Below are 23,314 nucleotides of genomic sequence, written 5' to 3'. Positions count from 1 at the left end.
TATTGAGTACCCATGGAATTACAAATAAATATTTATTCCCACATCTGGGCAATCCTTTTTCTTTATCCATATTAAGATGCTAACACACTAATCACCAAAAGTATCATAGTTATAGTCATGAACTTTCTGTAACCATAGATTCAGGGAGCTGTCTCCAAAGACTACACATTAGCATAATTCTAAATCCAAAATACAAGCAGCAAAAGAAGAGGTAGACAATGCAGAAACAGCCATGAATATAAGTGTCTCTCATACTTTTTCTTTTCCCTTTTATTCCTACTTCCAACTTCCTTAGTGACAGAGCTATACCTAAACCATCCACCAACTCTAATAAAAGAAAAAACAAACAAACAAACAGCATACTAGTCATAAATGGCAAGGAACAAGAATTATAAAAGAGAGAAAACCAAGTGTCAAAGATAGAGACAATGAAGCAGAAAAGACTGTTCTGTCCAACCAGAAGGCTATATATTTTATTACTATTTAATAAAAATGAATAAAGATCTGCTACCAATTAGTAAAGATTTACTGTGCGGCAGTCATCATTTCACACACTTGGCAGGTATTAGCTCAATTAATCTTTAACAACACTGTAAAGTAGGTACCATTATTTTCTCCACTTTAGAGATGAAGAAACTGAAACATAAGAGTTAAGTGATTTGTCCAGGAATCAAGAGTTATTCTAGAAACTTAACAATCTTCAAAGCCTAAACTCTTAACTATTATTGTTTACTCTCTTGCCAGACTAAGCAGTACAACTTGAGTTGAGTGACTACTGCAGAATGAAGACTGCAAAAAGTTTAAAAAGTGAGAGACTGACAAAATACAAATGGAACCCTTATTCTCATGCATTTGAAAGTCCAAGTATAAAAAGATGAGCAGAAATAAGGTAGTATTTGAAAACAACCTCTATCATTCCAGTTTTGTATAGGTCCCAAGTAAGGTGAACCATAGATGAACACTGATTGGATATTAAAAATTAACAAAAAGGTGAAATAGTCAAGAAACAAGACAATATATTTTGGAAAGTTCAAAGAAAATCTATATGGATAAGATTAAAAGCTATAATGAGCCCTGGCTGGTTTGGCTCAGCAGTTAGAGCATCGGCCCATAGACCGGAGAGTCCCAGGTTTGGTTCCCGCTAAGGTCCTGTACCTCAGTTGCAGTTTGTCTCCGGCCCTGGTTGAATCATGTGGGTGGCAGCCACTTGATGTGTCTCTCTCACATTGATGTTTCTCTCTCTCCCTCCTGCTCTATCTGAAGATAAATGCAAAAATGTCCTCAGGTGAGGATAAAAAAATAATAAAAGACATAATGAGCTTTTCCAGATGTAAATGGGGAAAAAATTTAGTGAAAATACATTTAATATAATATAGAGTATTTTAATGAGAAAACAGTCTAAGGTGGTTTAAATTTAGAAACTGTGGTAATCTTTATATTAGAAATGTTCATCTTTTTATACTAGAAATTCCTCACCTACAGAATCATGGTTATGCTCAGAGATTAAGCATCAAATAGATCATTTAACAGAAAAAATAGAACTAATCCAAATGTTGACCGATTAAACAAATTATAAAACATCTAAATAATGGGGTCCTGTTTTTTTTTATTAATCCTCACCCAAGGATATTTTTCCATTGATTTTTAAAAGAGAGGGGTGGTGGAAGGGATTGAGGGGGAGAGAAACATACACATTGATTGGCTGCTTTTCGCACAACCCCGACCAGGGCCAGGGATCAAAACGAAAACCCAGATACATGCCCTTGACTGGGAATTGAACCCTCAACCCTTTGGTCTGAGGGCTGATGTTCTAACCATTGAACCAAACCACCTAGGACAATGGGGTCATTTTAAATGCTATAGGTAATCATTCAATAATGTATAAGGAGTTTCAAAATATATTAAATACAAATGACTCCACTGTTCTGCCAAGTTTTCTCCACCCTTTTCTAATCCCTCAGTCATGGCAAAGACTAAGAATTGATGATAACACTCTTTCCCCTTCAACCTGTTATCAGAATTCTCAGCAAAAACTTCTAAATATCCAAAAGCCCTCTGAGTATCCAACACCAACCAGAGTTGGCACCAGAAATAACCCTATCTCATTTAGTCAAAGGCAGGTCACTTTAGTCAACCTGTAAAGTCATGGAACAAAGGGCTAGGTAAAACTTATGAAACAGGTAAAATGTGTCTCTGATTAAACAAAAATCAACTAGTAGGAACTCTAAAAGATTAATTTAAAATCCTGCTCCCCAGGCTAGGGAATCAAGAAAATTTGCTTAGCCTCTGATTGGTAGTTTATACTAGCAGTTGGGAAAGTACATAACAAATTCACTTACCCAGTTCTCCTGCTTCTCCCTACTGGACAAAAAAACATTCCTTAAGGTGTATTACTTATGTAGAGGATGTTCCCAATACTGAAACACTTCTTCTCGGCCTAGATAAGTTGATTATAAAGTTTATATGGAAAAACAAACAGGAAAGGATTGCTTTTTTTTTAAGAAAAAGCTGTCAAGTGGACAGACCAAAGAAACAGACTGAATGTCCAGAAATAGATCCAAATACATATGGAAATTTATATGTCAAAAGTGACATCTCAATTCAATGGGGGTAAAAATGGACTTTTTAATAAATGACGTTGGAAACAAAATGGGTAGCCATGTGGAAAAATATTATAATGGTTCCATAACTAAAACTACTTATTAAGATAAACTTCAAATGGCCCAAATATTTTTAAATGAAATCCTATATAAAGTACCAAAAGAACAGCTGGGTGAATTCTTTATAACTCCAGAAGGGGAAGGTCTTATGACTCAAAATTCAGAAGGGAGAGAGAACAGAGGACTGATAGTAACACCATGACAAAGTGTGGAAAAAGTGCACCTCGTATCATAGACAAAGTCTAATCTCCCTGTTACATAAAGATCACCTAGAAATTGAGCAATAGACTATCAATCTAACAGAAAAAAGTATAAAATATAATTAACCTTGCTTAAATATGATAAATCCAAATTAAAACTACATTATACAACAAACTGGCAAAAATACAAAAACGTGAAAATACATTTGTCGACAAAGTTAAAGGGAAACAGTCATTCTCATACATTCATTGCTGGTGAGAATGCAAATGGCACAACTCCAATGGAGGGAAATCTGGCAATAGCTACCAAAATTAAAAATGAGTTTACTCTCTAAACCAGCAATCCCATACCATACAGATACACCTGCACAAATGTTAAATGATACATATACAAAGTTGTTTACTGAAACACTGTTTATAGTAAAAGGTCAGGGTATAGCAAAAACATATTTATATCTTTTTTGAAATGCTGTTATTGATTTTTTAGAGAGAGAGGAAGGAGAGGGAGAGATAGAAACATCTATGTGAGCTAGAAACATCAATTGTCTGTCCCCCACATGCCCCCTACTGGGGATCAAGCCCACAACCCAGGCATGTACTCTGACCAGGAATTGAACTAGGACCTCTCAGTCCACGGAATGATGTTCAAACCACTGAGCAACACTGGCCGGGCACATTTTTATCTTTGAAAATTTGGAATATTTCAAGATATGCAGTATTAGGTGTGGATCCAACTTTCATCTTTCTCCAGCAAGAAACCAGCTGTTACAGGTCATTTATTAAAAAGGCTATGTTTGGCCTGGCTAGTGTGGCTCAGTGGTTGAGAATTGACCCATGCACCAAGAGGTCGTTGGTTCAATTCCTGGTCAGGGTACATGGAGGGCCCAATCCCCAGTGGAGGGCATGCAGGAGGTGGCAAGTCAATGTTCTCTCTCATCGTCTCCCTTCCTCTCTTTCTAAAATCAATAAAGAGCCCTGGCCAGTTTGGCTTAGCAGTGAGGGCGTCGGCCTGCAGTCCAGAGAGACCTGGGTTCAGTTCCCGCTAAGGGCACGTACCTCAGCTGCAGTTTGTCCCTAGCCCTGGTTGGGTCATGTGGGTGGCGGCCACTCAATGTGTCCCTTTCATGTGGATGTTTCCCCCCCCCCTCCCTCCCTCCCTCCCTCCCTCCCTCCCTTCTCCCATTCTATATGAACAAAAAACAATGGAAAAATGTCCTCAGGTGAGGATAAAAAATAAAAATAAAATAAAATAAAATAAATAAAAATAATTTTAAAAATTAAAAAAAAAATAAATAAATAAAAAGGCGATGTTTGGTTAACAAAACTATGATATATCCACACAATAAAGTATTATATTGCTGTAAAAATGAATGAGGAAAAGCTCTGTGAAGTAAAATGGAGACAACTTCAGGATACTGTAAGTAAAACCATAAATAGAAACAAATAAATATAGTTTCCTATGGGAAGAGGGGGAAAAGACAGACATGAGACATAGCAATATGAACTTTTTTTATGTGTGTTAATCCTCACCCAAGGATATTTTTCCATATTATTTTCAGACAGAGTGAGAGGGAGAGATAGAGAGAAACATTGATGTGAGAGACACACATCAATTGGTTGCCTCCCGCATGACTCTGACCAAGGCTAGGACCGAACTGCAACTGAGGTATGTGCCCTTGACTGAAATCGAACCCGCGATGCTTTGGTCTGTGGGGTGACGCTCTAACCACTGTGCAAAACCAGACAGGGCTCCATTGATTTTTAGAGAGTGAATGGAAGAGAGGGAGGAAGAGAAAGAGAGAGGGAGGAAGATAGAGAGAGAGAGAGGGAGGAAGGAAAGGAGAGAGGGAGTGAGAGAGAGAGAGAAAATGCAATGTGAGACACATCAATTGGTTGCCTCCCATGGTATCAAACCTGCAACCCTGGTATGGCCCTTGACTGGAATAGAATCTGAGACCCTTTGGTCCATGGGCGGATGCTCTAACTGCTGAGCCAAACCAGCCAGGGAGCAATATTAACTTTTTAATGATAGTTTTGATTCTTGAGTTTATTTTGAGTAATATATAAATTTACTGCCCACTCAAACAAATTTTTTTTTCTTTTGATGCAAGAATAAATAAGTGAAAGGTTCACTGTTATATGGAAATGGTTGTTATAGCCCAATAATCTAAAGTCTATTTAAATTAACTATTAAAATTCAGTTCCTCTGTCAAACTGACCACATGTCATGTGCTACTGGATAGCACAGATACACAACAGTTCCATTACTGCATAAAGTTCTATTGGACAGTGCTAAGTCGTTAACATTTTGTAGCCCAGAGAGTAAAATAAGCCCTTTAAAATGAAAAAGGATCCGTCTCTCCTAAATCAAGTATAAGCCAGAAAAAAGAATATACTCTTCATATGTACAGTCAACAAAGCAATCAAATATTTACGTGGGTAGTAACCAATTAAGTGTCAAGACATGATGATGTATCCATTCACAACATTAACTAAGAAATAGGTAGAAAACACTGAGAAGATAAAACACTTTCTGGATCCTTTTGAATTGTAAGTATAAAAAGATACATTCTAGTGACAATTTTCCAGGTTGTCAACATATAATCATATTTAAAATGGGACAATATGCATTACAAAGTAAAATTTTCATTTTTTAATCCACAAGTTTAGAGCATTTGTGCAAAAGTTCCATTCATTCAACAATTATTTACTAAGTATCCACTATATGTAGATGCTCAGACACTTAGTCAGGTATCTAGAAAACCATGGAGAACAAAACAGTCTCACTTTTTGTGAAGTTTATACTCCAGTGAGAGAAACACACATTAGTCAAGAATCACACAAATACATGATATACTATATGTTATAAAGGAAAAGTAAGTTATACTTATAGAAGTGGAGGAACCTTATTTAATCTTGGGCATCATGGAAGGCTTCCCTGAGGAAGTAATATATAAAATGGAATCTAAAGGGTAAGATTTGGGGGTAGGGACTTGCAAACAGAAGAAATTATTATGCATAAAGATTGCAAAGAAGAAGGAAACACTTCACAAGATTAAAAAACAAAACAAAAAACACCTGTTAACAGAAACAATAAAAACCTCATTGGCAACTTGTAAAACATATGTGCTGGCAACTCTTTAATTGGAAGAGACCCCCCAAGACTGCATATTCTTCAAATACTGCCTTAATAGCACTTAGCATGGACTCTGAGTTCAGGCAAATAAGTGAAATAATAAAAACAGTAGTATCTGGTATTGCGTGTAAGAGAATCTCCTGAGATATGAAAGCTCCTTTTCTCTTTTCTAAGCTTAATCAAGAACACACAAGAAATTATTATTTTCTTATCAGGTCTTTGTCCTGCTACCTAAACCTCTGCTAAATGATTCTAAAATGAACAGAGATAGAGAACATTCCTTTTCTACTTGTTCAACAGCAGTATAACAAAAGATGGAGGAAGACATGATTCTACTGAAAGAAATTCTGGCACTAAGGTTATGCAACTTCCTCTCTCAGAAGTTAATGAACAGCTAGGAAACCTCTGTATCAGCGATTTTCAACCAGTGTGCCACAGTAGGCACACTGGTATACCACAAAACATTTTAAAACATACAATACCTGACTATTTAGTCTGGGGTACTGACGTCTTTCCCCTTGGATTGTCAAATAAAAAAATAAAAGAAGACAACAGCCAACACAACAATAGCTATCTGGTGTGACTGAATCAAAATTATAGCAATTTCTTGGTCCTATCGGCAAAAAGTGTAATTTTTGATGTGCCACAGAATTTTAAAAGTCTGTGTGCCATGAGATAAAAAAGGTACTCTTTACTGCTCTGTACTAAAGAATATGAATGCCCTTAGCTGCAGTTTATACACAGTGCTTTATTGCTAATAAAAGAAAATATCACATATATAGCAATACTCCCAAATCACTCTTGTTGGACCTTGTATGCTCCAAGTTAAATTTCCTATAGTGATAATGGGCTTGACAAAACCACACTTATCTGTCTGTTCCCCTCACAATATTAATTCCACCCTAACAGACAGTTGTTTACCAAGGAGCTAGCGAAGAATACAAGGATTTACAAACATAAAAATAAATACATTTTAGAAAGACATTATGTGAAAAAGCACAAACTAAATATTGTATCCAAGTCAATTAAACCACATAAAAATATATTTATGATAACTGACAATAATCAGAAATACTGCCACAAAAGAAATGCTCACTAGTATCTTTTCCCCTACAAAATATCAAAATGCAAAATAATATTTTTTAAATACATTTTCTTCAAAGAGGCCATACATTTTTCATTTTTACTAAGAGGCAAAACAAACACTACATTTGTGCTTAAAATGAATTAACAAGAAAAGGAATGTAGAGCTATTTATGATCATTTTTAAATTAGTAAATGGCATTAATACTACTGTAAATAATGGGCAAGATTTGACATTTCGGTAGCAGTGATGATTTAGTCATCACATCTCCAACCTAGTCATTTGCAAACATTTTAAAATAAGAGTCTTCATTGTGAAGAACATAGTTATGAGGAGAAAAACCCAGAAAACTAATCATCATTGCTTTAATTCAACCCACATGCCTGTTCTTAAGGGTATCCATGGTAGCAGTGATGCAACATGCCTACCTAGCTCACAGTGCCTACACACGTGGGAGAGAGGGGAGGCGGATGATGAAAAATATTTCATTTGGAAAGAGTTTTAGTATTAACATGATAGAATTACATCAACTATATTGTCAGACTTTTTAAACACATATAACACCATAAAGCTCTCCAAAGATCAGAAAAGAGGGAAGAGACCCAAAGGAAGAAAACATTGTAGCACTTTAGTTGAAAAGAAAATTAAGAGATTTTCTTCCTGCTGTAGTTAGTGGTTAAATATATTCAAAGGGTTTTATATCTAGTAACAAAAATAATTTTAATTTAGCACTTTTAAAACTACAAATAGTGTTTTAGGTTTCCTAATTTCTAACCTACATCTTTTCTATTTTTAAATTACTTAATAAAATTTATAAAAACTTCAGGATATTGATTCCATAAAATTTTTTTAAACAACAGTAGCTCTCTTACTTAAACAGGGCCAAATGCAAAAAAATTTAAATCTATCAAGATTATAGGGTAGAGAGAATAATACCTGAATATGATACTAGAAATAAAAATCCAAATAAATGAAGTGATAAAAGATAAATCACAGGGAGAACCAACCACAGACAACCATGAAAAGAACTCAAAGAGAAAAATAACACACACCCTGTTTTCCAGGCTTATTGCCCTTTAAACATTCTTTAAGAATATTTCAATGAGACAATTTACCTAGAGGTACACAGAAGACTACTTTACAAATAGGATGGGACCAGATAATGAACACAGTTGTATGTGATAAAAGCTTCTACAGTTTGAACTATATTCTGAGCAACAAACAAAACTAATTTACATCAATTTTTTTACTTTTCCTCTTCTGGGAAACCTTTCACTATATAGAATAGCCAACTTTCACAATTTACAAATTAATTTATTATTGTATCACTGAACGTAACTTAAAAATCTCAACAATTTCAACTACCAATCACTATGTATGTTAAGTATATAGAAACAGAAACAAAACCCAAAAATGTAAATTATTCCATATTTTCAAAACCAATGTATAAATTTAAAATGTAAGTGTCCTAAATCTTACACAATCACAATTTCCACAACCAGTATTCAGAAATCAAAGAAACCAAACTTTGAGATTAAGTGAAATATGCTGCACACTCTGAGGACAGTGAGCAAAACAGACTTTAAGACAAGTACTTTAAGGAGTACTTGTACAAGTTTAATCATTTTAAGTCCAAATCTACATCTTTCCTTCACAACACAATCACAATGTATTTTCTTCTTAAAAAATTATACTAATAGATGGAAGAGTCCAGAAAATGTTCTCAAAATGAGTTATACTTTCAACCAGCATGACATGGGACAGAAAATAGAGGGAGAGAACTCTGAGAATATATTTAGAAGATTCAAATATAATCAAGGTCTTATAAACCCTGCTGTCGGGAGAAAAGCTTCCTATAAATCTTAAGGGAAAAAATATCCACTCATTACATTATTTTTAGCTATCTGAAACATATTTCAAAAGACTATCTTTCCTAAAGGATATAAACTAAGCATCACATGGATTCAAATATCTGTTTTCAAGCATACAACAATGGTTACATTTTATTTTTAAAATACATTATGAACAAAAAGGTCTCTCATATTCTGTCACTAACAATGAAACATAGAAAGCATACTGTATCTTACCTTTGTGGTTACAATGCACAGGCAATCCATTACTCTACCATTACAATATTTTATATAAAAAGCAGTTTATTGCAAAAATTTTTAAGTTGCCTATATAAATAAAAATTAGTAATCAAAATTAAAATGAAGTTGTGAGATGAAAACCACAGATGAAAGTTATAACTGTGACAAGATCTCTCTAGGATCCATTCTTAGAAGTAGCAATTTTTCTACTATCCGAAATACAAGAAACCAGAATGTGTCACGTGCCCTACAATCTTCTTTATGTAATCTATATCTGAAGAAACTGAAATTATTCCACAAAACACTGTGGAAGATGTCAGGGTTTATTCCATAAGAATTCACTGCTGCTTCAGATGCTATTTCATTAATCTCTCTTTTCAAGATATGAGGTTGAGAGTGAGTCATCTGATAAAATGCTCCACAAAGAGGTTTCCCCGATATAAATTTAATTCTGCTTCTCCTTGTTTGCTACAGTTTGTATATTCAGAAGACAATTGAAAAACAAAAATTACTAAAAAAAAAAAAAAAAATGCAAGCAAAACATTTCTTCTACTATACCATTTCAGCAACTGCAGCTTGCAAAGTAATGACTTTCTCAGGCAATAGTAATGAATGGAATGTTCCATGTGGTATTTTTGTGAAGGGGTGACAGAAGAACAAAATGTAATAATTTAAAGTATTATTTCTAAAACTTACCTATTCTCTTTTTACTAAAAAGTAGTAACACCATTTTACCAATAAAGCTGATTTTAACTTTAGTGCCTTACTAAATCCTTTTCACCTAAGCCCTTAACCACCCCCCCCAATCAACACCACAAAAAGAGAATTATGATTATGCACCATTTCAAACTCAAGAAGACTTCGTTTTTAACCCAGAAGTAGTTTAACTTTGTAAATTCATTGTACTGTCCTCAAGATCACCGGAAATAGAGTCAGATAAGCTAATGGGATGAGGCATAGGGTGCAAATGGCTTTCAGTCTCATAAGCTTGTAGCCATATTCCCCTATTAAAATGTATAATAAGGAAGAGTATTACCTGCAATTTTTCACAAGCTACAAGGTTTTTTCAGAATCTACAGATACTATGAATGACCTCAAATTCAAGCAACTGAACTTTTCCCATTGCTTCTTATACCCTACTCCTAATGATTCAAATATTATGGGCTGCATAAGCAACTTTCCTACTAAACCAAGTTTCACTATAAGGGTTATGAGAAAGTTAATACAAGTATATCACTTAGTACCTATGACATAATATGTAAGCATCACTATTATTAATACTATTATTGATGGCTATCAGGTGATAGCCTTTTATTTCAAGCGTAATAGGATATACCTGAGACAGATGAAGTGGGACTTTACTTTGAACAGAGTCTACTAGGACAGCTGTAAGGATTAAATGAACTAATACATGCACAGCACTTAAAACAATGCCAACTCTGTTACATGCTCAATAAATGGTAGTTACATCTACCTACCTACCTGTAGCTATAAGGCTTGGGGGTGGGGGAGTGGGCAGAAGTACATTTCATCATTAGCTAACACATCCTTTCCCCCATGCAGGACAGGTATCCAGGAAATTGCATGCTCAGTTCAAGACAGAGTATCCCCTTCTTCCCAGCTATCCCAAGAATCATTTGCTCCCAACATGAAAGAGTAAAGGCCACTCAAGACTCATGACTCCTTAAATAATTAAAGTTCCTCACTTTTGCCCTGGCCGGTTTGGCTCAGCGGTTAGAGCATTAGCCTGCGGTCCCGAGAGACCCGGGTTCGGTTCCCGCTAAGGGCACGTACCTCGGTTGCAGTTTGTCCCCGGTCCTGGTTGGTCGTGCGGGTGGCAGCCACTCGATGTGTCCCTTTCACATCGATGTTTCTCTCTCTCTCTCTCTCCCTCCCTCTCCTCCCACTCTACCTGAACAAAAAAAATGGAAAAAATGTCCTCGGGTGAGGATAAAAAAAAAAGTTCCTCACTTTTAGTGTAGGTAATATCTAAGTACTAACTAGACACTGCATTTTCCAAGGGAAAATAAAGAGGTATGTGAAACTCTTTAGCTGGTTTCTCTCTGTGTTCTGAAATGTCTTTATGCGAAAGTTCTATTATATCTAAAATAGTCTGGCCCAGTGAGAGAAGGAATTCCTTGTTTGGCAAACTTTGTAACAGTGTTGTTTGAAAAAAATCACTCTTCCAGGAGTCAGAAGTGGTGCTTTTCGGCCCATTAATAGGCTGTGCAATTTTAAGTAATCATTTTCTTTTTTCTTTTCTTTCTTTTTTTAGTTAATCCTCACTCGAGGATATTTTTTCCATTGATTTTTAGAGTGGAATGGAGGGAGGGTGGAGAGAGACAGAGAGAAACAATGATGTGAGAGAGACCTATCAACTGGTTGTCTCAGCCTGGCCGGTTTGGCTCAGTGGTTAGAGTGTCGTCGGCCTGTGGTCCCTACAGACCCGGGTTCGGTTCCCGCTAAGGGCACGTACCTCAGTTGCAGATTGTCCCGGCCCTGGTTGGGTTGTGTGGGTGGCAACCACTTGATGTGTCCCTTTCACATCGATGTTTCTTTCTCTCTCTCTCCCTCCCACTCTGTCTGAACAAAAAATGGAAGAATGTCCTCGGGTGAGGGAAAAAAAAAATCAACTGGTTGTCTTTCACACGTGCCCCAAAAGGGGCTGGGGATTAAACCCTTAATCCAGGTGCTCGCTCTTGACTAGGAATTGAATCCGAGACCCTTCAGTGCATGGGCCGACACTCAAACCACTGAACAACATTGGCCAGGGCAAGTAATCATTTTCTTTTGAGGGGGTCTCAAACAAACAAAAAACTCAGTGGCTTCTAAGAGTCCTTCCATTTATAGCATGCATATGTTTCAATTTCTAAATTCACTGGATTCAAAGCTCCAACAGGGCAAGACACAAGAACATCTCACATATTTACCACTTTTAACCCCAGCAACTGGGGGTGTTTTGAGGGTCACAGTAACCAGACTGTAACAGGGGCTCAATAAATATTTGTTGAATTAACAAATAGCCTTTCTAATACCTAAACAATAGGTGATTATAAAATTAAAAACAGTCTGAAATGCCCCGAAAAATTAGATACTCCATTTTCCCAATAAAAACTATTTTAAAAATTTTGCCAACTCAAACATAAGCCTATAATATAGATGAAATAATTAAATATCCACTTTAACTGGACTAAATTAACATACAAATATTTAACAACACATATTGTTGAAATAATGTCTAAAATATTATTTTATTCCCCTCATAACAGAGAACAATTTTAGTAAAACTCCTCACATTCACCCTAAATGTTAGTTTCATTATAACTACACCCATTTTTTTGACTCATCTAATCATTTTTTACCTCAATTTCACATCTAAGTTGTTTAGATGTTGCACTTTTTGAATCCATGTATTAAAATATCACCTCACATTTTATCCTAATCACTACTGGTAACTATTCAGATAATAGGAAGACAATTTTTCCCTTTTGTTCTGTAGGCATATATTATAATCTCTACAATACAATCCCTTACTATATTACTATTTAATTTACTTTTTTTTAATAATTTTTTTTTCTTTATTGATTTTACAGAGGAAGGAGGGAGAGAGGGAGGGAGGAAGAGTGGGGGAGGGGGGGAGAGAGAAACATCAATGAGAGACAACATCAACTGACCGCCTCCTGCATGCCCCTCACTGGGGATTGGGCCCATGTCTTAGGCATGTGCCCTGACCAGGAATCTAACCAGCAATCTCTTGGTGCATGGGTTGATGCTCAACCAGTGAGCCACACTAGCTGGACTATTTAGTTTACTTTTTAATCTTTCAGAAAAGCTTCCAATATTTGCAGTTTTTTAAGTCATACTCAGAAATGATTATTTAATCTGCATTAAATTTAATACTCATTGCATCTTCTAGAAATATCCAAATGGGCACTAAGGACATTTCAAGGCAATGTGTTCTTCTCAGTCATTTGCTATGCAAAATAATTCAGAAATTACCTTGTAATATGAGCAACTTTAGAGGGTCTCAAATATAAGCCTTTTGGGATGGCAACACCTTACCTGATTCAGGTACCTAATTAACAATATTTTAAAATACCAATGGTTTTCTACATATAGACAAATTTTTCCAACCATAACAGAACAGGGAACAAATCAACTCTCCTGCCTTAACACAACTAAAAAAGTGGACTAATAATAAACAACGATTTTTAGATACTAAATGAATGAAGGCAATGTAAAAAAAGTGATCCTGTGAGAACAAAAACAAATGTGGTGAGTCCCATAAATGCCCCCATGTAACTGCGGGGAAACCAGACTGCAGCAGAGGGAGAGAAAGAAACTAAGCAAAGCCCAGCAATCTAAGGTAGAAAGGACAGAGTTGGGAAATTCAGGAAGTCCAAGGTGCCTAAAATTCACAGGTAAGAGCACCAGAGAGGAGAGCGCTGCATAAAAAGAGCTCTACAGATCTGTGGAGTTCTCCTCAAGTGTTCAGTTTAATTCTGAAAGAAACCTGAGGCTGGGGAACCCTAGAAAGAAGCAGGTAGAACAATTCCCAGAGCTCAAAAAGGGTCAAGAATAATTGAAAAACTCATAATATACAGGACTCAGTAGAATACTCAGAAGTAGAGTTTTACCACAGTACTGGGACAAAATTAACCCTATACTAAACGCTGCTTGGTCCCACTAAAAATAGCTTAAAACCAAGCTTCAAAAGGATTAACTTACTTCTGAGTAATTGCATCCCAAAACAAAGCTCAAGAATATTTAAAGGAATACAAAAGTATCTAGGTCCCCAAAAAGGTTAAATTCATAATGCCTATAAAAAAAATACCAGCCCTGGCTGGTTTGGCTCAGCAGTTAGAGCATCGGCCCGCGGACCAGACAGGCTCAGGTTTGGTTCCAACTAAGGGCACGTACCTCAGTTGAGGTTTGTCCCCAGCCTGGGTGGGGGTCATGTGGGTGGCAACCACTTGATGTGTCTCTCTCACATCAATGTTTCTCTCTCTCTCTCTTCCTCCCTCTCTCCTTCTGGCTCTATCTCAAGATAAATGCAAAAAAAAGTCCTTGGGTGAGGATAAAAATAATAATAATAAAATAAATTTAAAAAATAACAAATAAATAAATTATATAATAAAGAAGCAGGAAAATATAACTCAGAGAGGAGAAAAAAAACAATCAATAAAAACAAACCAAAAATGACAGGTGATAAAATTAGTACAAAAATATATTTAAAAATTATTATAAATCTATCCCGTATGTTCATGAAGATAAAGGAAAGTGCAAGCATGTCAATGAGACATAGAAAATAAAGAAGGGACCAAACTTATAAAGATAAAAATCAAAATGTTTGTAAAGAAAAACTGACTGAATGAAATTAACAGATTAGACACTTCAGAAGAAAAGATTAGTAAACCTGAAAACATAGCAATAGGAAATGTACAAAATATAACCTACAGAGAAAAAAACCTAAAAAAAAAAATGAATCACATCAATGAGCTATGGGACAAATTTAATCAACTCAACATCATGTAACTGGAGGCCCTAGAGAAAAAGAGAGGTAACAGAAAAAAAATACTTTAAAAATAATGCAGTTGCAGTAACATGGATGGACCTAGAGGGTATTATGCAAAGTAAAATAAGTCAGAGAAAAAAACCATATAAATTCACCTATATGTGCAATCTAAAGAACTAAATAAATGAACAAACAAAACAGAATTAGACTCAAAGAAAACAAACTGATGGTTGCCAGATGGTTTGGGAGGCTTGAGGGGGCCTGAGTGAAAAAAGTGAAGGGATTAAAAGTACATATTGATAGCTACAAAATAGTCACAGGGATGTACAGTATGCACAGGGAATACAGTCAATAGTATTGTAATAACTATGTATGCCAGGTAGGTATTATCGACTTACCGGGGAATCACTTTGTAAATTATATAAATGTCTAACCACTATGCTGTACACCTGAAACTAAAATAATACTGAATGGCAAATGTAATTGAAAAATTTTAAAAAAGATCACTTATCAGTCCTGGCCGGTTTGGCCCAGAGGTTACAGCATCGGCCCGAGAACCAAAGAGCCGAGGGTTTGATTACTATCAAGGGCACGTACCCTGGTTGTGGTTCGGTCCCGGCCCTGGTCGAGGTCATGCTGGAGGTTAACCAATCGATGTCACATCCACGTTTCTGTTTCTTTCTTTCTTTCTCTTTCTCTCCCCCACCCCCACTCTATCTGGAGATAAATGGAAAAATATCCTCGGGTGAGGATTTAATAAAACAAAGATCACTTATCAGAGGTTACAATAACAAATAAAATAATAATGAGCCCTGGCTGGTTTGGCTCAGCAGTAGAGCATCGGCCATGGACTAATGAGTCCTGGGTTCGATTCCAGCCAAGGGCACATACCTAGGTTGCAGTTTGTCCCCGGCCCTGGTTGTTGTCGTGCAGGAGGCAACCAGTCGATGTGTCCCTCTCATGTCGATGTTTCTCTCTCTCTCTCTCCCATTTTCTCCCTCTCTTTCTACCTGAAGATAAATAGAAAAATATCCTCAGGTAAGGATTAAAAAAAACAATTAAAATAATAATAACAATAATGATAATGAAAAAATTTGAAAAACTGTGAAAACTACTAAAACATGACAGATACCAAGTGGGCAAATGCTGCTGGAAAAAGGGCCCCGATAGACTTGCCTGACACAGAGTTGCCACATACTTTCAATTTGTAAAGAACACAATATCTGGGAAGTGTAATAAAGCAACACATAATAAAATGAGGTATGAGTGTACACTGAAGCTGCTCAGAAAATGTCTGTGCAACAAAACTGATCATCCATCAGCCTGAAATGTCCTTATTAACAACTGATTTGTCAAACTTTGACTTCACGTTCAAGATCCAGCTTAAGCCCTGGCCAGTTTGGCTCAGCGGTTAGGGCGTCGCCCTGCAGTCCGGAGAGACCCGGGTTCGGTTTCCGCTAAGGGTACGTACTTCGGTTGCAGTTTGTCCCCGGCCCTGGTTGGTCGTGCGGGTGGCAGCCAATCGATGAGTCCCTTCACATCGATGTTTCTCTCTCTCTTTCCCTTCCTCTCTCTCCCTCCCACTCTATCTGTATAAAAAAATGGAGAAATATCCTCAGGTGAGGATAAAAAAAAAAAGATCCAGCTTAAATGATCATTCCCCTTAATTATTTGAGAAGGTGACTTCTACTTAATTGAAAATATATTTCTATATAAAGTTTGGAATTTTTGCAATAAGCATATATCACTCTGGCAATCCAAACAAAGAGAGGTTTTCTCTTTTTAAACAATACATGAGGAGATATCAGTACTCTAATACTGAAGATGGTAACAGATGCAGATAAAGATACAGAACAATGTTATTTAAATGAGTTACTGAAAACATCATATAATCAAAACTCATAATTCAAGACTAACTGAGGATGCCTTCTGGGAGCACACAGATCTACAACCATTGTGCCATACTTAAGCTTTACCACAGACTTATTTTCTTAGTAATTATATATTTTGTCAAGTTTTCGCCTAGATTAACAACTTGGCATAATATGGCATTTGTCTTACTTCTCTCACATTTCACTATATTTTACTCCATTTCAAAGTTACTGATTTAGGGGGTATGTCCTCAGTTCTAACACTACCATCTATCCTTTAAACACTGTGTTAAGATTATCATAAGATATAAACATAAAAATATGAAAAAATTATATAATAGTGAATGTAAAATAACAAAACAGTGGTCATCTAAATCCACTTGCAGACAATTCACACAGTACACTTATCAGTTTTGGTCCTGATGAAATTTTTAAATTACAGGGGCTATGCATAGGGGTGTGACTTATTTCAAATTTTGTATATTTAGATTTTATAACACACTGCTTAAAAACTGGAATTAAATAAGAAAACACTGTAAATTTGGTGGTAGGAAAGAAAGTTCAGACTAGTGTCTCTGTGATGTATTGTCTTTGAAAGATAGAGACATTCCGCTAGAGAAATAAAGCATCAGAAAGAAGAGTTAGAACCCTGAGGACACTGATAAAGAAAACAGGAAAAGGAGCTGACCACCAAAACATAGGAATGTCAATCATTTTGAAGGCAGGAATTCAAAATTTTAACAATTCATGAAGTTGCACTGTAAAAATTTGTCACACAGTAAGAACTGAGGTGGAGCCCTGGCCCGTGTGACTCAGTTTGTTGGAGCATCATCCCATATACTGAAGGGTGGCGAGCTCAATTCCCAGTCAGGCCACATATCCAGGTTGCAGGTTCAATCTCTTGTTGGGACACATACTGGAGGCAGCCAATCGATGTTTCTTTCTCACATTGATGTTTCTCTCTCTCTCTCTAAAAATCAATAAATATATCCTTGGGTGAGGATTAAAAAAAAAAAAAAGGAATGGAGGTGGAGTTCTGCTTCAGGAATATAGAATTATAGGATAGATGGTACCAAAGATAAAAAATGTACTAAATTTGAACATGGACTTATAATAGCACTGTACAGATAATAGCACTGTATCAATTTAAAATTTCCTCAGTCTGATAATTACATACTAGATTTTTTATTGTTGTTACTCCTCACCCAAGGATACTTTTCCCTTGATTTTTAGACAGAGTGGAAGGGAGGAAAAAGAGAGAGAGGGGGAAGAGGGAAGATGGGAGGGACAGGGAGAGAGAGAAAGAAACATCAATGTAAAAGAGACACATAGATTGGTTGCCTCCCTCACGACCCCAACCAGGGCCAGGGATGGAACCTGCAACCCAGGCACATGCCCTTGACCAGGAATCAAACTCTCAACCCTCTGGTCAGTGGACTGACACAATAACTGCTGAGCCAAACTGGCCAGGGCCATACTAGATGTTTTTAGAACTGTTCATAAAATGAAGAAGATTAAAAAATTTTTTTAGGAAAATATCCTTGTTCAAAGGAGATATATGCTGAAGTACTTAAGAGTACATCAATTTGCTTTCAGAATTTTTTAAAGCGTGTGTGTGTATGCACACATGCACGCTTGTATATACAGAGAGCAAAAAAATGTGAAGAAAATGGTAGTTTACTATTCTGTTAATTTTCCTATAGATGCAATTTGTTTCAAAATAATTTTTTAAAAGAGAGATTAAAAAAGGGCCCCAAATGAAAGTAAAATATAAGTCCCAAAAGAAAGGTATAAAGTACTTATTAAATAAATAAAAATCTCTCAGTCCACAGTGATAGTTTTTAAAAAAGAGCCCTGGCCGATTTGGTTCAGCAGTTAGAACATTGGCCTGTGGTCCAGAGAGACCGGAGTTTGGTTCCCGCTAAGGGCACGTACCTCGGTTGCAGTTTGTCCCCAGCTCTGGTTGGGTCAGGGCCATGCGGGAGGCAGCCACTCGATGTGTCCCTTTCTTTTTTTTTTTTTTAAGGCTCACCTGAGGACATTTTTTGTTCAGATAGAGTGGGAGGGAGGGGGAGAGAGAAACATCAACGTGAAAGGGACACATCGAGTGGCTGCCACCCGCACGACCCAACCAGGGCTGAGGACAAACTGCAACCAAGGTATGTGCCCTTAGCAGAAACCAAACCCGGGTCTCTCTGGACGGCAAGCCAACACTCTAACCACTGAGCAACCGGCCAGGGCCGACGTGTCCCTTTCACATCAATGTTTCTCTCTCTCCCTCCCACTCTATCTGAACAAAAAATGGAAAAATGTCCTCGGATGAGGATAAAAAAAAAAAGAGAGTGAGAGCAAGAAGAAGTGGGGACACTTATTAGCCACCTTTGAAAGGGATTACTGAACAACAAACTCTACTCTAAAAGCTAGTTTTAGAGTATAAAAGCTTTAGAGTATGTAAACTTTACCTTGTTTTTGTAGAAGAAATAAAGGTTCATCCCTAGTTAATGGGGAAAAGTACTTTTTTCAGAATGTCAACTAATAAATAGAAATGAAATGATAAAATTAGGAGAGGAAATCAACATCTCGAAATTTGTAATGAAGTGAGTGATTCAGGCAAGGATCATTAATGAATATAGTAAAAATTCATTCAATACAAGATGCCAAAGTACTACCCCATAGATACTTAATAACTATAAAGAGAAAAACACACCTATACAATGGAGGATCTGGAGGTCACCATCTTTAAGTAATCAAACATCAGAACAAGTGCAACAACCTGGCATTGTGTGCTTCCAGATGTAATACAATATGAAGTACAATATATCACCATGAAGTCCACTTACCAAAAATGAGTTTAATCAACCTTTACATCTAACTTCTTGTTACCAGAAACATAGGACTTAGTGTAATGACTTAAACAACATGAGGCAACAAACTAAATACAGAATGTGTGGTACTCTGTAAAATAATTAGCACGGTCCCTTCAAAAAATTAATGTCATTTAAAGGGGGGAAAAAGGTGGAAGGGCTATTCTACTAGATTATAAGAGTAGAGAGAGACACTGTACCAGATTGGTATGTGCCCTCCCAACTCATTCCAGTGTTCGCCTCCAAATCTTCTCATTTGCCTTTTGCCCTGAGCAGCCTTAGCAACACCTTGTGCCTCTGGACTCTTGTCCATCTCTCATCCTCTCACTTCCTCATTTGAGACGTTCCTGTTAACCACAAAACTGAAAACCATATCCCCTACACCCACAAATTCACATCCCAAAAGTGAAGGGGAACTGGTGCCAGTAGATAAATTATTTCCTTTACTTTCCTTGGATATATATGGCTTTTCAGGGGTACAAGCTATATATTTATGATTTGTGCACCTTTATGTACAAATATTACAAAGTAGTTCAATAATTTTAAGTCAATGGTTAGAGGACTTCAGATCAAACCTCGTACACTAAATATATGCTTTTAACTCGACTAGCTTCTAAAACTCTATATAAAATTAAAGCAGTTGAACTATTTTAAAGCATTAAATTACAAGGTCAAAAAGGGAAAGGAGCCCTGGCCAGTTTGGTTCAGGGGTTGGAGTGTCGGCCTGTGGACCAGAGAGTCCTGGGTTCAGTTCCCGCTAGGGGCACATACCAAAAAAATAAAAATTAAAATTAAAAAATGAAAGGAGATGCCCTCCCTACATATTCAGATAATTTTCTTCCCCTGAAGATGAACTACAAAGGGTTGAAACAGGGAGCCTGGAGACAGCAGTGACAAATGAAAACAAGAATACATTACTGAAAGCAGACTAAGTGTATATTCTTCCAGACATATCTAACCTCTCACTTTTTTTTACAGTTATACTATACCTGCTGATATGCAACCCACTTTCAATCATTTAATAACACATAGTGGATATACAGATGATATATATATATATATATATTTTTTTTATCCTCACCTGAGGATATTTTTCGGTATTTTGTTCAGACAGAATGGGAGGGAGAGAGAGAGAAACATCGACGTGAAAGGGACACATCGAGTGGTTGCCACCCGTACGACCCAACCAAGGCCGGGGTCAAACTACAACCGAGGTACGTGCCCTTAGCGGGAACCGAACCCGGGTCTCTCCGGACCGCAGGCCGACGCTCTAACCGCTGAGCCAAACCGGCCAGGGCCAGATGATATTTTTATGCGTGCTATTATATATTGCAATAACTGACTACACCATAATGTATTTATCCAGTTTCTCATTGATAATTATTTAGATTTGTCCCCTGGTTTCTACTAATATAAAAAATAATATTGCAATTAATTTGCATATATATATCGTTTAATATACATCAATAATTTGTGTGAGTACATTTGCAACATATGCCACAACAAAGGATATGAATAGGTACTGACAAGCTGTCTTTCCAAAAGGTTGCACCACTGTATTCTCCTAACAATAGTATACGAGTTTCTGTTTACTCATATTTATAATTAACCTTTGATAATCAAATTAAAGTATTCTCACTATAGATTTGCATTATTTTAAATGAGGCGGAGCACCTCTTCATAGGCTAACAACCTCATTTGTGTTTATTTTCCTGTAAACAGTCTATTCTCATTCTTTGGTCACTTTCTTATTGAATGTTGGCTTTTTTCTTTTTTTTTTCTATTTGGAAACAGTTAACACTTTATTTGTTTTTAATAATTTTTTTTTTCTTTATTGATTTTAGAGAGAGAGGGAGGAAGAAGGAAAGAGACAGAAATATCGAAGAAAGAGAACATAGGTTGGCTGCATCCTGGGGATCGAGCCCACAACCTGGGCATGTGCCCTGACCAGGAATCAAACTGGCAACCTCTTGGTGCATGGGTCAACACTTAACCACTGAGCCACACCAGTCGGGTCATTTTATTTGTTTTTAAACTAAACTGTTAAAGTCAGAAATATTATTCAACAGACACATACTAGAGTTGAAGAAACTTTTTTGAAAAAGGACAAAAAAGCACTAAGGAAGTTAACTTATTTTCTAGAGTATTCTGCTATTATTCAAATTAAATGTTTTAATTAGATAGTAATTTACTTGCTTTCTTGTACTTTATGTTATCTTCTCTAGTTTGTTAGCTTTGTTTCTTACTGATCTGTAAGAGTTCTCCTGAGAGGGTTGGAAATTAGGCCTTTTTCATAAATGTCACAAATTTCCCCCATTTCTCATTTGTTAATTGATATTTCAAGATACAGCAGTTCTACAATCAAAGTTCAAACAATCAAACTTTGTGAAGCCCACAAAGAAAGTCTACAAAGTCAACATTCTTAACCTTTTCTTTTAATTTTTCTGGGTTTTCTTTGTTATGCTTAGAAAAGTTTTCCTTATCCAAAAATCATTTAAAAGTTTATTTTTATAATCTCTTTTTTCTTTAGCTTTGAATCTTTGGTCCACTTTAAATGCACTATACTGCCCTGGCCAGTTTGGCTCAGCAGTTAGAGCGTCGGCCTGCGGTCCAGAGAGACCCGGGTTCGGTTCCCACTAAGGGCACGTACCTCGGTTGCAGTTTGTCCCCGGCCCTGGTTGGGTCCTGCAGGTGGCAACCACTCGATGTGTCCCTTTCACGTCGATGTTTCTCTTCTCTCCCTCCCTCCCACTCTATCTGAACGAGAAATGGAAAAATGTCCTCAGGTGAGAATCAATAGTAATAATAATAAAATAAATGCACTATACTGTCAGGAATAGGATCGCCATAGACTGAATTTAACTGTCCACCCTCAAATTCACGTTGAAATTCTAAGCCTCAATGTGATGGTATTATGAGGTGGGGTTTTGGGGAGGTAATTAGGTCATGAAGGTGGAGCCTTCATGAATGGAATTAGTATCCTTATAAAAGAGAACCCAGAATGCTCCCGTCACCCTTTCCTCAATGTGAGACACAGTAAGAAAATGGGCGACCATCTATGAACCAGGAAGTGGGCTCTCACTAAACACTGAATCTGCTGGTGAGTTGCTCTTGGAATTCCCAGCCTCCAAAACAGTGAAAAATAAATTTGTGTTATATAAGCTACCCAGTCTATGGAACTCTGTTACAGCAGCCTAAAAAGACTAAGACAGGATAGTGCACCTTTTTCTGTTGGAATTTCTCATTAAAGTAGGCAATTTCCTCTTACTTCTACTTGTATCTTGCTTCCTTTCAAATATTCTTCCTTACAATCTCTAGAAGTAACACACTTTAGTATTTTTCTTTTTTAAAATAAAAATGGCACACACTATTTTTTTAAAGTAATAAAGTATAAATAAGAAAAAAATCATCAGCACCCAGAAACAACCACTAACATTGAGCAAATATTAATCCAAACATCTCACTAGACACACGTTCAAAGTAAAGGACACCCATACCAAACACAAAAGTTATATGAAAATGGGCTATCATCACATCACTTTAGAAATAAATAGTATTTTCATTTTACTACATCAGAAGAAATAGAAGAAACAAAGGTACATGTAGACCAAATGTTCAGTAATTGCTTTCAGAACCATTCACTTATTTAACCTTGATAAAAATTTACTTCTACTGCCCAACCTGTGTGGCTCAGTGGATTGAACGTCACCGCATGGACTGAGAGGTCCCAGTTTGATTCTCGGTCAGGGCACACGCCTGGGTGTGGGCTCGGTCCCCAGTGGGGAGTGTGCAGGAGGCAGCCAATCAATGTTCTCTCTCTCTCTCTCTCTCTTCTTCTCTCTCTGAAAAAATAAAAATAAAAAATAAATAAAAAGATACTTTTTAAAAAAAATG

At 36.6% G+C, this 23,314-nt stretch overlaps 1 protein-coding gene across 24 annotated transcripts in view; it reads right to left on the bottom strand.

Annotated features, from left to right (window-relative positions):
- The window catches only part of DLG1 (discs large MAGUK scaffold protein 1), a 261,892-nt gene that overhangs the window by 219,881 nt on the left and 18,697 nt on the right, over positions 1-23,314 (bottom strand). Inside the window, exon 2 of one of the 24 annotated variants that reach the window (XM_036243187.1) lies at positions 9,168-9,257. The exons of the other annotated variants lie outside the window; for them this stretch is intronic. Within the exon in view, the coding sequence (XP_036099080.1) occupies positions 9,168-9,197 (30 nt within the window). The 5' untranslated portion in view covers positions 9,198-9,257. The remainder of the gene's footprint in view (positions 1-9,167; positions 9,258-23,314) is intronic. 24 annotated transcript variants of the gene reach the window in all.

This window comes from Molossus molossus, unplaced genomic scaffold, assembly GCF_014108415.1.
Source record: "Molossus molossus isolate mMolMol1 unplaced genomic scaffold, mMolMol1.p scaffold_m16_p_5, whole genome shotgun sequence".
NCBI lineage: Eukaryota > Metazoa > Chordata > Mammalia > Chiroptera > Molossidae > Molossus > Molossus molossus.
This window is presented reverse-complemented; position numbering and strand designations above follow the sequence as displayed.